This window comes from Poecilia formosa, unplaced genomic scaffold, assembly GCF_000485575.1.
Source record: "Poecilia formosa unplaced genomic scaffold, Poecilia_formosa-5.1.2 Scaffold52, whole genome shotgun sequence".
Taxonomy (NCBI): Eukaryota; Metazoa; Chordata; class Actinopteri; order Cyprinodontiformes; family Poeciliidae; genus Poecilia; species Poecilia formosa.
The window spans coordinates 782,279-796,967 of NW_006799991.1; the positions used below are offsets into that span (position 1 = coordinate 782,279).

At 40.3% G+C, this 14,689-nt stretch overlaps 2 protein-coding genes across 2 annotated transcripts; both read right to left on the reverse strand.

Annotated features, from left to right (window-relative positions):
- Positions 1–1,341: 1,341 nt before the first annotated feature.
- Positions 1,342–6,916, reverse strand: calr (calreticulin). The gene is made up of 9 exons (XM_007552670.2): positions 6,633–6,916; positions 6,071–6,172; positions 4,536–4,739; positions 4,306–4,400; positions 3,892–4,101; positions 3,697–3,810; positions 3,403–3,546; positions 2,241–2,333; positions 1,342–2,134 (listed from the first exon to the last, which is right to left on the reverse strand). The coding sequence occupies exons 1-9, from the start codon at positions 6,724–6,726 to the stop codon at positions 1,907–1,909; spliced, it is 1,284 nt and encodes a 427-aa protein (XP_007552732.1). The 5' UTR covers positions 6,727–6,916; the 3' UTR covers positions 1,342–1,906.
- A 992-nt stretch (positions 6,917–7,908) lies between these two features.
- Positions 7,909–13,716, reverse strand: tor3a (torsin family 3, member A). Its single transcript, XM_007552671.2, has 6 exons — positions 13,378–13,716; positions 13,142–13,264; positions 11,225–11,490; positions 10,364–10,539; positions 9,435–9,559; positions 7,909–9,206 (listed from the first exon to the last, which is right to left on the reverse strand). The coding sequence occupies exons 1-6, from the start codon at positions 13,541–13,543 to the stop codon at positions 8,959–8,961; spliced, it is 1,104 nt and encodes a 367-aa protein (XP_007552733.1). The 5' UTR covers positions 13,544–13,716; the 3' UTR covers positions 7,909–8,958.
- Positions 13,717–14,689: the final 973 nt, after the last annotated feature.

Below are 14,689 nucleotides of genomic sequence, written 5' to 3' on the forward strand. Positions count from 1 at the left end.
TAGATTATATCAGGTGTAGTATATGCGTTTTTCATCTTTTCTCTTTCTTATCTGTCCCTTCGCATTTTAAGGAAATGTCAGCCGTGTCAGGTGTGGGAGTCATCAATACCAAGAAAATATACAAAAACGTGTCAATCCAAGTAAAGAATTTTTTAATTCTCTTAAAAATAAAAAAAACTATGTCCCTAAAATGATCTGGCATTTGGCAAAAGGAAATGATTTTGATCATCCTAACAGAACTAAAACCAGAAAAGTTCAGTTTGATTTAAAGGTACATTGTGTGTGTATATATATATATATATATATATATATATATATATATATATATATATATATATATATATATATAGAGAGAGAGAGAGAAATTGTGATCAAAATCCCTCAATTTTCTGCTGCGCTCCATCTTTGTGTGTGAGCAGGGCCAAACAATATTTGACTGACATCAATGACATGTTCTTTTGTGCTTCCCATAAAGGAAATGACCCTTCGTGCCACATCATTATTAATAATCACAAACATTTAGTTGTGGATTATTATTCCAAATTATGCAATTTTAAAAATGTATGAACATTTTTTAAAGCAGTTGTCAGGCATGCAGTCAAGTCTTCAATTTGTAAATGCAGTCAGATTGGAGGTTGGATTCCTAAATATTTATTCAATGTGAGGTTATGGTGCTGCGACCGAATTTAAAACTTACCAGGGGAATCAAATGTGGAAAATATGCTGAATTTTAGTCTTGCGCAGAATAGAAATAAGCTACATCATTGTAACCCATTAGTAAGCTTTCTCAAAAACACATATTCATGATTTTAAAAAAAGAAAAAAAAACCACACTTGTCACTGTTGAAAGCCACAAAACCTTAAACAATCATTATGCCATAACAGCAAGAAGAAAAGAATACGAGATGCAAACGCAACATTTAGAGATAAATACATATCTGTTTGATTTCTTCAGATTGTTTTTATTATTTGCACAGCAACATAAAATTTGCCCCTCCCCCACTTCATTTCTGACCATTAGTACAAAATGTGTGTTTTACAAAAGGAGCATCGTGTGTGGGACAATGTGCCAGGGTACAGCAGTGCAGATGTACTGAAATCAGACAGGAGGAAACTGGTTAAATCATCTGGGGTACCAGATGATTCACTGCTACAGGAGAGGACCTAATGTACAACTAACTCTTAATTATGATAAATAAGACTACTGAGGGTGCACCAAAGTGGAAGTGTTGGTTAGAAAGAAAACTGTAGAAGATGCTTCATTCTAAAGTGGCCTATTTAACCAGCCACAGACAGAAGGCTGATCTGAGCAGGGTGTAAAACACAAAGTCTTAGTCCTGATGGTGGTTCCCATTAAACCTTGTTTTAATTTAATGTTAAAGCAGGACAGACTGCCTGTGTCAAGATGCAGAACTCAATCCAATCCTTCCAGACTGACATGAATTAGTGTAAAACTTGTACAAAAAAACCCCCCAAAACAAATAACACACACAAACCACATGAGGTAAACAAAACATCGTCATGGCACCATCCATACAGCAAATATATTTTTCCTGTCAAAGCTTCACATAAACCTAGATTCTCATTAAACAAATGATAGTTTGTACGATTCTGCAGAGAACAACTTGCAGCTTTATAATTACTAATCTCGACATTCGTTCCAGCGGATCACTTCTGTTATTCCAATTTTATATAACAATAATCATGTTAATAGTAGCAGTAGTGGCTCATGGAAACAGGAAACACAACAGTAATTGCCCTTATTGACCTATCCCTTTTGTTTTGTAAACAAACAAATTAAAAAGTCCGTCCCACCCAGATCCACCCCGAGGTGATGCTCATCAGGGTCTTTCATTTCAGTCTCCGTTCCAACAGCCCACAGACTCAAACAGAGCCGTTCCTGAGTTTATAACTCATCCTTGAGTTGAGAGTCTGTGCCTTCATCTTCTTCCTCTTCCTCCTCTTCTTCTTCTTCTTCTGGTTCCTCTCCCTCTTCCTCCTCTTCTTCCTCTTCCTCATCCTTTTCTTCTTCCTCCTCGTCTTCCTTCACCTCGTCCCTCCTTTTCTTGTCCTCTTCGTCTCGCTTCTTCCTCTCCTCCTCCTCCTGGCTTTCCTTCATCTTTCTCTCGTCGTCCTGGAAATGGAGACAACGTACAATTAAAAAAAAATAATAATAATTCAAAACTGATGAAGTCAGATTCAAAGAGTCTTTGCAGACAGATGGAGAACTGGGAACATACCTTCGTTTTCCCCCAGGTTTCGTTTCCAACTTCCTCGGCCACTTTGGGGTCGTTGGCGATTAGGAAATTGTCAAAGATGGTGCCAGACTTGACCTTTACAAAAAACACAAGTCAGTCAGTCCAGATCGAGTATAAATGTTTTATTGACAAAGATCCAGAGCATTTCTTGTTCCGAGCGCAGAACACCTCAAGAAACTTAGATAAGAGCTTCTATTCTCAGCTATTTTTGCTCATCTTCACTGTATAGATTTGACTTATTTATTTGAGCGTCATGCACCACAGTATGGTGCTCAGCCTACGAGGCATGTCGAGAACAAGCTTCCCAAACATTTACAAAAAAATGAAATTCTATAACCAAAAAGATGAACTTTTGAGGATACAGAACTCTGTCTTGGTTGCCAAGCTTGTTCAATGAATGATGCCGACGCAATGATATCTTTATCAAACAGCCAATTTAGCATATGTGCTTCAGACAGTCAAAACAGATTAGAGTTATAAATAAATGTATTGATTATGTTTTGTTATACAAATATTTATGCGGTCAAAGTTTGAATATGGAAACTGCAGAAACCAGAGACTGGTTTGGAAGGACGGAGGGACAGATGAGATTTTCGCAATTAATCAACTGATTGCATGGCAAATTAAAATGAGCTCAATTTCCATTATGATGATTTGTTTTTGTTTCACAGAAGCTTCACAATGCATTCTATTTTTGGTTTCGGTTGTAGGGGTTTTTATTTCATTTTTATTCATCGTCTTTGTTTTATTTTGGATATTTAAGATATCTTCCAGTGTTAAGTGTTCTTTACAAAGTTAAAGTTTATTAGTTTTGTGAGAGCAAACGTTCATTATTATGTCATTTGCCCCCTAATTTGACAATTTAGAGGGAATAAGTGAAAAGACGAATAAGAAGGTGGCTCAATCATCGAGTTAAATTAACGGACAAATTAAGTGATCTGAGTGACTGATGGACAGAGAATAAAGGGAATATTAAAAAATACCCTATGCTCTATTTGCTTGTAAGTAATTACTCAGACATGCTAAATACTTCAGCCCAGTTCTACATCTTTCCTTACAGTCTCTGTAGGAACCTTGAGGGTTTTTCTAAATTAGCTGCTGTATTTTTACCGTTGACTCAACACCATCAGCAAGACCATCCCACCTGCCACAGGTCCAGACCAATCACGCCGATGCTGTCATATTTGTAGATCTCCGGGTCAGCTGTGTACTCTGGATTGTCGATCTCGGGGTGAACCCACTTGCCTTTGTAAGCAGGGTTATCGATCTCTCGAGGTTTCCACTCGCCCTGCACGTGCAAAACACACATTAAGGCTCGTAAAAAAAAACAAAAAAAAACAGAAAAACAAATAATCCTGGTCAAATGTAAGAGAAAGAGTTTTGTTTGACAGGCATATTTATAACAACACAGCAGTAGGTGAAATCTGTGTAAGAATACCTTGTAGTCAGGGTTGGTAATCATAGGCGGCTCCCACTCTCCATCCATCTCATCATCCCAGTCGTCAGGCTTTTTGGCGTCAGGATCTGGGATGTTCTCAGGTTTGTCCCAGTCCTTAAAAAAATGAAGACAGGTTAAAACAAGAGAGAATAAAGCATTCACAAAGTTATCCTCTCCCCGTTACAGCAGACTAACCTCAGGTTTCTTGTCAGCGGGGTCTGGAATCTTCTCCCTGTCGTCCCAGTCCTCTGGCTTTTTGGCGTTGGGGTCCTTGATTTTTTTGGGGGGCAGAAAGTCCCAGTCGTCCTCCAGGTTGCCAGACTCGACCTTCTTGTTGTCGATCTTAACCTCGTAGGTGTTGTCGGGGTTGACGATCAGCGTGTACAAGTGGGTGTACTCATCATCCTGCAGAAAACAGCGAGACGTTAGAAACGGGAAAGAGGGGCTCGAAAAGCGGGACTTTTAAAAATGACCTCGTTCATTGTTGGGTCAACTACTCAGAATTTAGTAATTATTGGTAATCATTCGATTCCCTCCCCATCTCCAAAAAAAAAAACTAGATTGTGCAGTTTTCTCATTATTAAGTTAGGAGAAAAAACTATGCCATACCTTGCACCTGATATCTTTGTTAATCAAATGGTTTTTGCCTTTGTAGTTGAAGATCACATGAACTTTCTTAGTGCCTGGGCCACAAATATCAGGACCTGAAGGAGCCATGAAGAAGATAAAGTTAAGTAACTTAAAGTATGTTAACAAAAAATTTGCAAGAGCATTTTAACACAAGTAAATGTTGCAAATGATTAAGAAAGCGTAATCTGACAAAAACTCAAGAGTCCCACCAAACATGATGTTGTAGACGGAGTCTCCATGCATGTCCTCCTGGTTGAGCTCAGAGGGGAACAGCTTGATGTATCCGCCGCCACAGTCGATGGTCTGCTCATGTTTCACAGTGAACTGGATGACTAGAGGCTGGCCTTTGTTACTAAAGTCATCGAAACGGGCTGACAAAGCATAAAAGCGGGCATCCTGGCTTGTCTGCAGACCTGCGGTAAAAACGGCATCATCACGGCGAAGATCCCGGCTGAGGCAGAATTTAATAGGCTGATCTCGAGTTATTTAGAGCCACTTTCATGATGAGTAACAGAAAAAACACTGGCACTGCTTCATGAGCTGAGAATCATTAAAAGCAGATTTTTATGCAGAAATGTTTTCAGTTTTCAGTGGTATGCTGATTAATTATCAAAAGCTGCCGTCTGGGTAAATCAAATTAAAAAAGAACATCTGAAATTTGATTTTTTGGAAAAAAACAACAACAAACAAACAAACAAACAAGCAAGCCAGGCTGCACAGTGGCGCAGTTGGTAGAGCTGTTGCCTTGCAGCAAGAAGGTTCTGAGTTCAATTCCCAGCCCTGGTTTTTCTGCATGGAGTTTTCTCCGGGTACTACAGTTTCCTCCCACAGTCCAAAAACATGACTGTCAGGTCAAGTGGTTTCTCTAAAAAAAAAAAAAAAAATTGTCCCTGAGTGTGTGTGTTGCCCTGCGACAGACTGGTGACCTGTCCAGGGTGTACTCCGCCTCTCGCCCATTACGTTAACTGGAGATAGGCACCAGCACCCCTCCTGACCCCACCAAGGGACAAGGGTGTAAAGAAAATGGATGGAAAAAACAAACAACATTAAACACAGTGGTGGTTCTGGTATAGGCTCATGTTATGCTTACTGTTATGTCCACTCGGCATATAATCTGGTGCTAAATAAAAAAAAAAACTATTTTTGCATCTTGAGGAGTCTGAACTGCTTCTGACCAACACCAGGCATATCGTAGGATCTCGACTGATTTGCGATTTACAAAAACTGCAACTCTTAGGTGTCTCTCTGCTTCAGCACACCTGGCTCCAATATCAGCAGAGCCCTGTAGCTGTTTTACATATTTGTTAAACCCATCCCTACACCCTGACAGTATAATATGAGACAGATAATCTGTGAAGACAAATTCAGCTTCCATGATACAGCAAAGCCTGTCGCGAATGCTCAGGTTAGCTAGCATCGTCACTGATGATGGAGGATTAATTGTTTTCCTGGAACGGTAAGCTATTTTTCCACCATTAGCACATTTAGCACTGTGTACACGAGGTTGATTGACAGTGATAAGACCATTTTTGTGGCTCTGATTGGTTGTTTTTGACCGGGAGCAGTGCATTTCTTCAGACAGCAATAGTAGCACTGGAAGGAGGTGGAAGAATTTGATCTTCCACATTCATACAAGAACCACCACTGCTCACCACTGTTAGATAATCTAAACTCCTTCATTTATTAGTTGCATTTACAAGACAACCTCCACATCATTGTGTGTTTTTTTTTCCCCCCCACTCACCTTTATCTTTCTCTGCGTCTCCATAGAACTTCCCTGCAGACAGCACAAACTTGCCATAGTCTGACTTGTGCTTGGATTCCATCCAGCGACTATTGAAGGCATCTGCACAGACAAGATCAGGTTGAGCGTTCATTGTGATAAGCATCACACATTGTTAAAAGCACCTGTTCAACCGCTAATGATAATGATGATAAAATCTGTGCAGATGCATGTTACTGAGGGATGAGGAGAATAAAAGAGAATGACCAAGGTAGGGATGTGCTGCAGGGTGGTGGGAGAGCTTCGAAGACAACTGGGGATGGGAACAGATGGACTATAGATGAAGGACTGAGGCAGAAGAAGAAGGGGATCCAAGACTGATCGTCTTATAGATTAAATGTATTTTATCCCTATAGCTAGCAGCTGATCCGTGCAAAATACTGCATTAAAAATATTCAAAGTACGAAACCCCATTCTATCAATGAAGCATATATATTTTTTAATTTAATGCTAAAATAAATGAAAAGTGGAAAGAATCGATATTTAGTCAGAACATAATAATATAATAAAGATAAAACCTTACCGCCATCCTCAAACTGCTCTCGGAAATACACAGAGGACTCGGCCAGGATAGAGGCGGCAGACACGGCCATTAAAATCAGCGACAGCGCTGTCATGGTTACGAGCTAAAAGCACTCCGTCCGGAATAAAGATAGTAAAGTACAAATACACGCCTATGTGGATATTTTTTTGGCTTTTCCTATTCTGTATGTCAGCGGTGCTGGTCTAGTCTTTCTCATACAGTCATGCTACAGTACCGAGCCGCCGAGGAGCACCAGCCTCTCTCCTCTCTGCTCGGAACAGATGTCTGAATCTGATTGGTCGGTGGCTCCAAACCAGAGTCGCGGCATTCAGCCAATCGGAGGAGAGAAAATCTGAACGCTAAGGTTTGTAGCCAATAAGGGAAGACCACGCGTTTGCTTGATACACGCCCCAAGGAGAATGATGCTCCTGGATGAATCACATGGCTGAAGGGAAAAAAAAGAAGGATGGAAGAATAGATCTTATTAGTGTTGTAGAACTCCCCACCAGAATAACCAACAAAGATAAACCATAAAAAGATAAACCAGCATGTAAAATCAACGATGTTTTCCATAATGCTTAATTAAACCGTGCATATTCAGAGCTTATAATTAGTTTGGTTTTAAAAGTGAGCACTTGAGAATATTTCTCCAAATATATCTTGAAAGGAAGACACGAGATTTCGGAATTATTTTAATCCTTGCCTTAAAAATATCTACCAGTGCATTTGTTTCTCCAAAAACAAATGTAAAAAAGAGATAGTAAATTATGGATTTTCTCTGTACAATTTAAAGTACAACAAACTCGTGACAATCCCGTTTTGTTCGTTTTTCGGTTGTTTTTGACATATTTTGACATAGGAAGCATTAGTTACCTTTGCGCTTCAATCTGTATTACATGGCTTTTTCTCTGACAGATTTTTGTGCATATTCATCACAAAATAAAAGTCATATTCTCTATGTTTTGACTGATTTCACTAGAAAATATCAGAATCAGGTGTACCTTGTAAAATCTCAATAAAATACATTGACATTTGTAGTTGTGAAACCTAAAATAAATCTGACAATGATCAATGAGAATGAATACTTTTAAACAATAGAGTATATAAGACATTGTGTCTTAATAGCAATAAATTAATGCCACACTCCTGATTGAATTTATTGTGAAATTAATTCCTAAATCTATGCACAAATAAAAACACGCCAATTTGAAATTCATTCACACAATAAATAAATCATGACTGACCACCAATTCAGAACCAAAGTAATAACAACTATTGTTAATATTTTACGGCTTTATTCAATTTTCAATAATCCAATATATGTGAAGTGATTTCAACAACAAAACTTTCATGTCAACCTAGTCAGAGTGAGTAGTTCAAGGTGACAGCAAACAAATAAAATAAATAAAAGCATAATTATATGTTGAGTTCACATAAAAAAAGGACTTCCACAGTTTCACTTTAGAGGAAAAAGACATTTACTAAAAACTTTTATAGATTTTTCTTAGCTTCCGCTTATGAGCTTATGGTAACATTTTTCAGAAACATTTACAAGACTGTTCTTGAATGTAAGCCATGGCATTTTGTTTGTAGCACAATACTCATTCAAAGCTCGCTCTATGATTACACAAAACACAAGTGTTGTGTGAGAAAAGTAAGGTAGAAGCAATAATAATGTGCCAGTGATAATAATGTAATAGAGTGCTGTGTATTCTTCACCTTGGGATAGAAGAATAAAATGCAAAATGATCTCAAGTCTGTTTTGTACTTTACTAAGAAACACCACATGGCACAAATGATGTCGATAAATAACGGCGTGAAAAAAAGCATAACGTCTGCAAATACCAACACATGACATGTGAACCTATAAGACAACAGAAAAATCAGCACAAGTTGTAACTCTGCAGAAAAAAAAACCTAACATAAATAGTGAGAGGATACATCAGTTTTCACAGTCAAAGGACTTCTTCACGTCTTCATCCCGACGCTGTGATACTCAAACCAGGCAGATAAGGGAGAGCAGCCACGCCTCCCGTAACGACCGTCTGGAATGAGTGTTTCCACCAACGCTCCTGATCCCTGCAGGGCGGCTCCTGCCGCTCCCTCCTCTTATCCTGAACCTGCCCTGCTGCCTGGCCGTCTCCCAGGGACCTGGACAGACACGGCGTGTGTGTCTGTGTGGGGAGAGGGTTAGTGCACAGAACAGAGCGAAGGACACGCTCTGTGGCTCTGAATGCAGATGGGCCGGAAAAGCAATCGTAACGCCTCCTCCAGGTCGCTGCGTCTTTCTCTCTCTCTCTCTCTCTGTCTCTCTCTCTCTCTCCTTCTAGGGGAGAAAGAAGTTGATCCTCTGCGGGATGGACTTGCATCCTTGGGCTGAGAAGAGTCTCTCCTCTTTGGGAACGTACAGCATCGCCTTGGCCACCTCATCCAGTGTTGCTTCATCTGCCTCCAGACCTCGCGCTGTGTAGGCGTCTCGCGCGCACAGCTTCACGTGACGGTACTCCAGAGGCAGGAAAGGCACAAAGAAGTCAATCAGGTGGTCCGCCATCAGCTCACTCTGAGCAAAGCCCCCTAAGAAAAATACAAACAACCAAATCAGAATAAAAACATGATTAAAATTTAACTACAGTCTTGAAAACAAACAGAATAAACCAATGATAATGATTAATTTATGACAATAAATCAGACACAGATAATATGTCTGACAGAATATTTGTTAGCTGTCTGTAGCTCAGTTTTCCAGCTGCAGAGAAAACAAACGGTTGACTACTTGAACTTTAACCTGGCTGAGCCGCGTACCTTGGGTCTCCAGAGTTTCAGCTCGAAGCCGATGCTCCAGGTCCTCCATACCGATGTCCTCCCGATTCTGACCCGAGTGCCAGAAGTCCAGCGCCACGTCATTTATTGTTGCACCGCCTATGTTGCTGTAGTGATGAAAAGCAGTGGCACGTTTATCGCATTTCTGCACACTTTGGGTCAAGATTGGCAGAGCAGAAACAAACAAACTCTGTCACTGTATTATTTATTTTATTTTATTTCCCCCCCTATGCTTATAGTGAAGCCAATTGCTAAAGTTAGCTGAAGTTCAAAATTGAAGGAAAAGACTCTTAAAAATAAATATCCACTTTCCCCAGACAGAGATATATAATCAGAAAACTCAACTCTCTTCAAAAGGTCTATGAAGTGCATTCATTTACAGATGGGGCCCAAAACTGACCCCTGGGGGACACCACAAAGAAAGTCCAAAACATGCAGATGAGAACTCCCACAACCTCATACATCACTATCTAAATTAGCTTAGTATTGTGTTAATTACTGAAGAACATTTTCTATGTTTTTATGAATTTTTAATGAAGATATTGATGGAAAATTAAATTAGATGTTAATAATTTCTGAATATTTGCTTAGAAAAGTTATTATGCAGACTTTAATAAATAGTTTCACTTATTATGGGTGTTACAAAATGTTTAGTAAAAAAAAAAAAAAAAGAGAGAAATATTTTCTGATGAAAATGGCGTAAAATAAATTAAAAATGAATAAAACATTTCAAGGACGTCAAACCTCTGCTGGTCAGTACTTCAAGACACAAACTACTAAAAACATGAAAAATGCATAAAGAAGAAAACCCATGAAAACCCATCCTTCACTGAGAAGGAGCTGTCAGAACAGCGCTGAGTGGAGCTGAGCTTGTGACCCAGATTTCACATCCCTCAGCCTGATCCACCAACCTGAGGAAGATGAAGATGGCTCTCCGGTAGCTGACCCCGTCCACGTTGTCATAGTGATCCATGTAGGGCTTGATGGCGTCGATGAGGCCCGGGTGGAGCTTCTCAGCCTCGTCGAAGATGAACAGAGTCTGCGGGCAGCGCAGCACCAGGTCTCGGATAGCTTCCCTCAGCTGACCCTGGACCCAGTGAAGAGGAGCAAATTCAGCATCACACATTTAATCAATCAAAATTTATTTATACAGCACTTTTTATACAGTCTTTAACAAAGTGCTTTAACAGGACAGGCATACAAAATACAAAAAAACTCGCCTTAAAAACATAAAACTAATAAGTAAATCAAAGATAAAAAGAATAATGATAATACTGATAACAGGGGATTAAAAGAGAGAGATAAATGAAGAACTTAACATCTTCAGACCTTCATTTTTCTGACTTTTCAGAAATAAATTACCTTTTTTTCCAACTCATGCTATTACAATGTTTTTATTGCCATGAGAATACATGCAACCATAGATTTTTAGAGTATCCAGTCGAAAACTGTTCTTCGTACCATTAATCCGCTATGTAGAGTCCAGTATTAAAACAGATATTGGGTAAAAACGAGGAGCCCGTTTGTGTCATTGTGGCCCAGTTGGACTCGTGCCAGGTTCCAAAAATCCACGCATATCAGTGGTGTTGAAGCACCAATATTTGACCTGCAGCATCGGTCCATCTTGTGACCGTTATCACCCACGAGCTGGGTTTCAAAACGCAGACTAAACATCTGATTAAGCAAGGGAGCCGACCCACGAACATGTTTACCACGTTCCTGGAACACGGCGTCCAGTCCCCGTGGGCCGACTGGTTTTCTGGACGTCTCACCTTGTACGTGTCCAGCAGTCTGGCGTGGGGGAAGTGGAACGGGGCGATAAACAGACGGACGCACTCGCTCTTCACCCCGTCCCGGTACAGGTTGTCAGCGATGATACGGGCCACAAAGTTCTTGCCGGTTCCGGTCCAACCGTGGAAGGAGAGCGTCAGAGGCTTGTTGGACTCTGGGTTGTTGATAAAACCCTGGATGGCTTTAAGAACCACGGACTGGACCAGGTGTTGGCCGTGGAGCTTCGTCTGCAGGTCCTTGGCCAAACCTGAGTGCGGATAAAACAGACGCACAATACAGCACTTGAGTTATTTTTCTTTTCTTTTCGTTTTTTTTTATTATTATTATTTCTTAGCCAGTTTTTACAAATTCAATTAGATAAAAAATTATATTAACAAACTAATATTTCACCTCTGTAAATGTAAGGTGCATGGTCTCTTGAAGACTTTCAAATGTTAAACCAAACAGTTTAAACACCCATTTCCCAATCAAGCTTCCTGTCCAAATGTAAGATAATTACAGGAACATTAGTCATCCTGGTCATCTTACAAAAATGTTTACTGATTGGCTGATAAGAAACCACTACATTAAACTAACAATAAAATGAGATAACGGGAAACAATAAATAGGCTTGGCCAACTTCCTTAGAGCTGGAACGAAACGCAGCGACTATCTGGAAGATAAAAGTTTCCAATGACATTCAGGAGTGTCATGGAGAAAACTACGTCTTCTCTTCCTGCTTCCATGGGAAATTTCAAGGAAAGCAGCAGCCAGGTGTTGCTCACCAAACACACTCGACTCTCAGTAAGCACGACTGCCTTTATAAAAGCAGAGGTTTTGGTGAAGTTAAATGTTGACGTTCATGGAAGCACAATAAGAAAAAGACAGACAACTTCGGTAGGAGAAAAGCTTTTCTCTCTGAAAGGAATGTGGCAGCACGACTTCTGTTTGCAGAGCTGCATCTGGATGAACGAAAAGACAACTGGACCAACGTTCAGACACCTCAGGCCACGGTGCAGATCCATCCATCCATTTATCATACCAGCTTATACATGCCAGGTCATGGAGAGCTGGTGTCTGTTTCCAGCCCATCACTGGGAAACACTGGTGTAGCCGAGACAGTGACCCATAACTATGCATGCACACACTTATACAAGGGCAATTAGAGAAACTAATTAACATAACAAAGTTAGGTGGGAGCTGTGACTACCATGTGTGTATCGAGAGAACATGCAAACTTGATGAACACCACTGTGCTGCCCTCATATAGATGCTTTTAAAAATAAATAAAGAAGAAAAAAACAGCATGGCAGCACAAACTGCACCAATAATGATTTGCTGAACTGAAACACACATTCACTCGTCTTTATAGCCTGAGTGTTTTTTCTTTAAAGTACCGTATCACATAAGAGAGAGGAAAATGTGCTGCAGGTTTATTTGGAACTGGAGTAGTGAGTATAAATTACACTAATTTATTCATCGACAAATATCTCCCGAACCTTAAAACTCGAAAAGTGTGTGAAATGATCTGCAATCTGATCAAAGGAAAAATCTGTTGATTAACTGGTGCATCTTTAACACCAATCAAGCACGGTGGTGGAGGGGTGATCATCTGGGCCCAGGACCTGAGCACCTTGCAGTCATTGAGATTATTCGACAGTAAACATTAAATTTTATCCCTTAAATACTGCAAGAGCCTAATTAAAGTTCAAACATATACCAAAAACAAAATGTTCTAGCCAGACTGGAAGAATGTCCACAACAGAAACGGTGCTAAAGAGAAACTCAAACTCCAACAATAATTCAAATCACTGCTAATGAAGGTGGTTGGACAGGTTGTCCCCTCCCACAGACATGTTACAGATGTTTACTCTCTGTCACACCTCAAAGCAGAGGTGAAACACACACAAACAAATCACCTGTGACGTTGTTGGTTATCCTGCAGTCTCCAGACTCACAGCACTGGCCCAGGCTACAGTACCACTGATGCAGCAGGCTGGTGTAGTCCTGAGGAAAGCCTGGCCAGAGGTCCCCGACAGGAACTTCACACAGCAACAGAGACATAAACCCGGGGTTATAACACCGTAGTAAGCACTGATGGCCTTTCAAAACAAAGACGGAAACTCCTGACCAGTGCAATAATGTTCCTGCTCACCTTGCTGTGTGGCATCATCCTGGTGGGGCTGACACTCCCCCTCCCAGATGTTGCAGTAGAAGTAGTTGAAATAGTAAGTGGAGACGTTGCTAATGCTATCGAGGGGAAAGATGTCGGCCTCCGCGGACAGAGCGCAGATCAGAGGCAGCAGCCAGCGCACAAACATCGGGGAGCAGGGCGGAGAGCCGCGGCGGCAGAGGAGATACAGGGCAGTGGAGCTTCTCTCCCATTTATTTAAACCACCAGCTCGCTACGGGACAGCCTGCTGTGGGTGCGTAGGGGTCCAGTCTCCACCCACGCTTCGGTACCACCTGTGAATTATGTCCGGGAAAGCACTAGCTTCGCCCAGTCGGTTCCGCCTCACTCCGCCCACAGAGAAAAGAGGGGGAAAGCAGCGGCGGCAGGTTGATTTTTTCCCCTCCAAATGTACAGGTGTAGCTTTACATCAAGAAGTGTATTTTTTTCTGTACCTCATTTGGTACAGAAAAAGACTAACATCACATCAGCAGCGATTTATTTTTTCTCACTACTAGACTTCCTTACAAGGGAGCTGCTGTTGTATTATTTTACTCTTTTGCTTACCGGGATAAACAGGCTTGATTGCATTATTTATTTTCTGAATATCAATGAAAAAAAGATGTGAATTTGCACCCTCGTTTAAATAATGTAGAAATTAACTCATCTTTATGACATGCTCAGACATCATCACGCACCATCTCTAACCCCTCCCTGGCTGTGATTAGTAATATTCAGTGACCTCATGCTGGCCACCATAACTGAATGACTTCAATTTTTCCATATTTGGTAAGTGCAATAATAGTGACAACCGAAAAATTAATGTTTTAAAATAACAGCAAAAATGGTAATGCCTTAGAAAAAAAACGGATTGGTTTCTACATATTTTTTTATTCAGGTCCATGTCTTATTAAAAGCGACATTTTATTTGCAAGTAACATTTTTATTTACAATAATACAACCAACTGTTTACCGCTGCAGAGCCTGGTGCTCCTCTATATGGGGACTACTATCATGTGGTGACAAACCAAAACCAAAAGCCATGATAGATTTGCTGGAGTTTATTTGGAAAATTGCGATGACAGAACATGAACTTTAGATTCAATGAAAAAACATTTTTTAGGAACCTAAAAAATGGATTTAGGATTTGTTTAACTGTATAAACAAATCCTTTAATTTGATCAGCAATCAAGTGTCTGCCTTGTCGGTATTTTGAGAGTATTTGTTTTAACAAGACAGTTTAATGTAGGTCTTGCATGTTCACCATCTGCACCAGCCACATTATTGTAATACATTT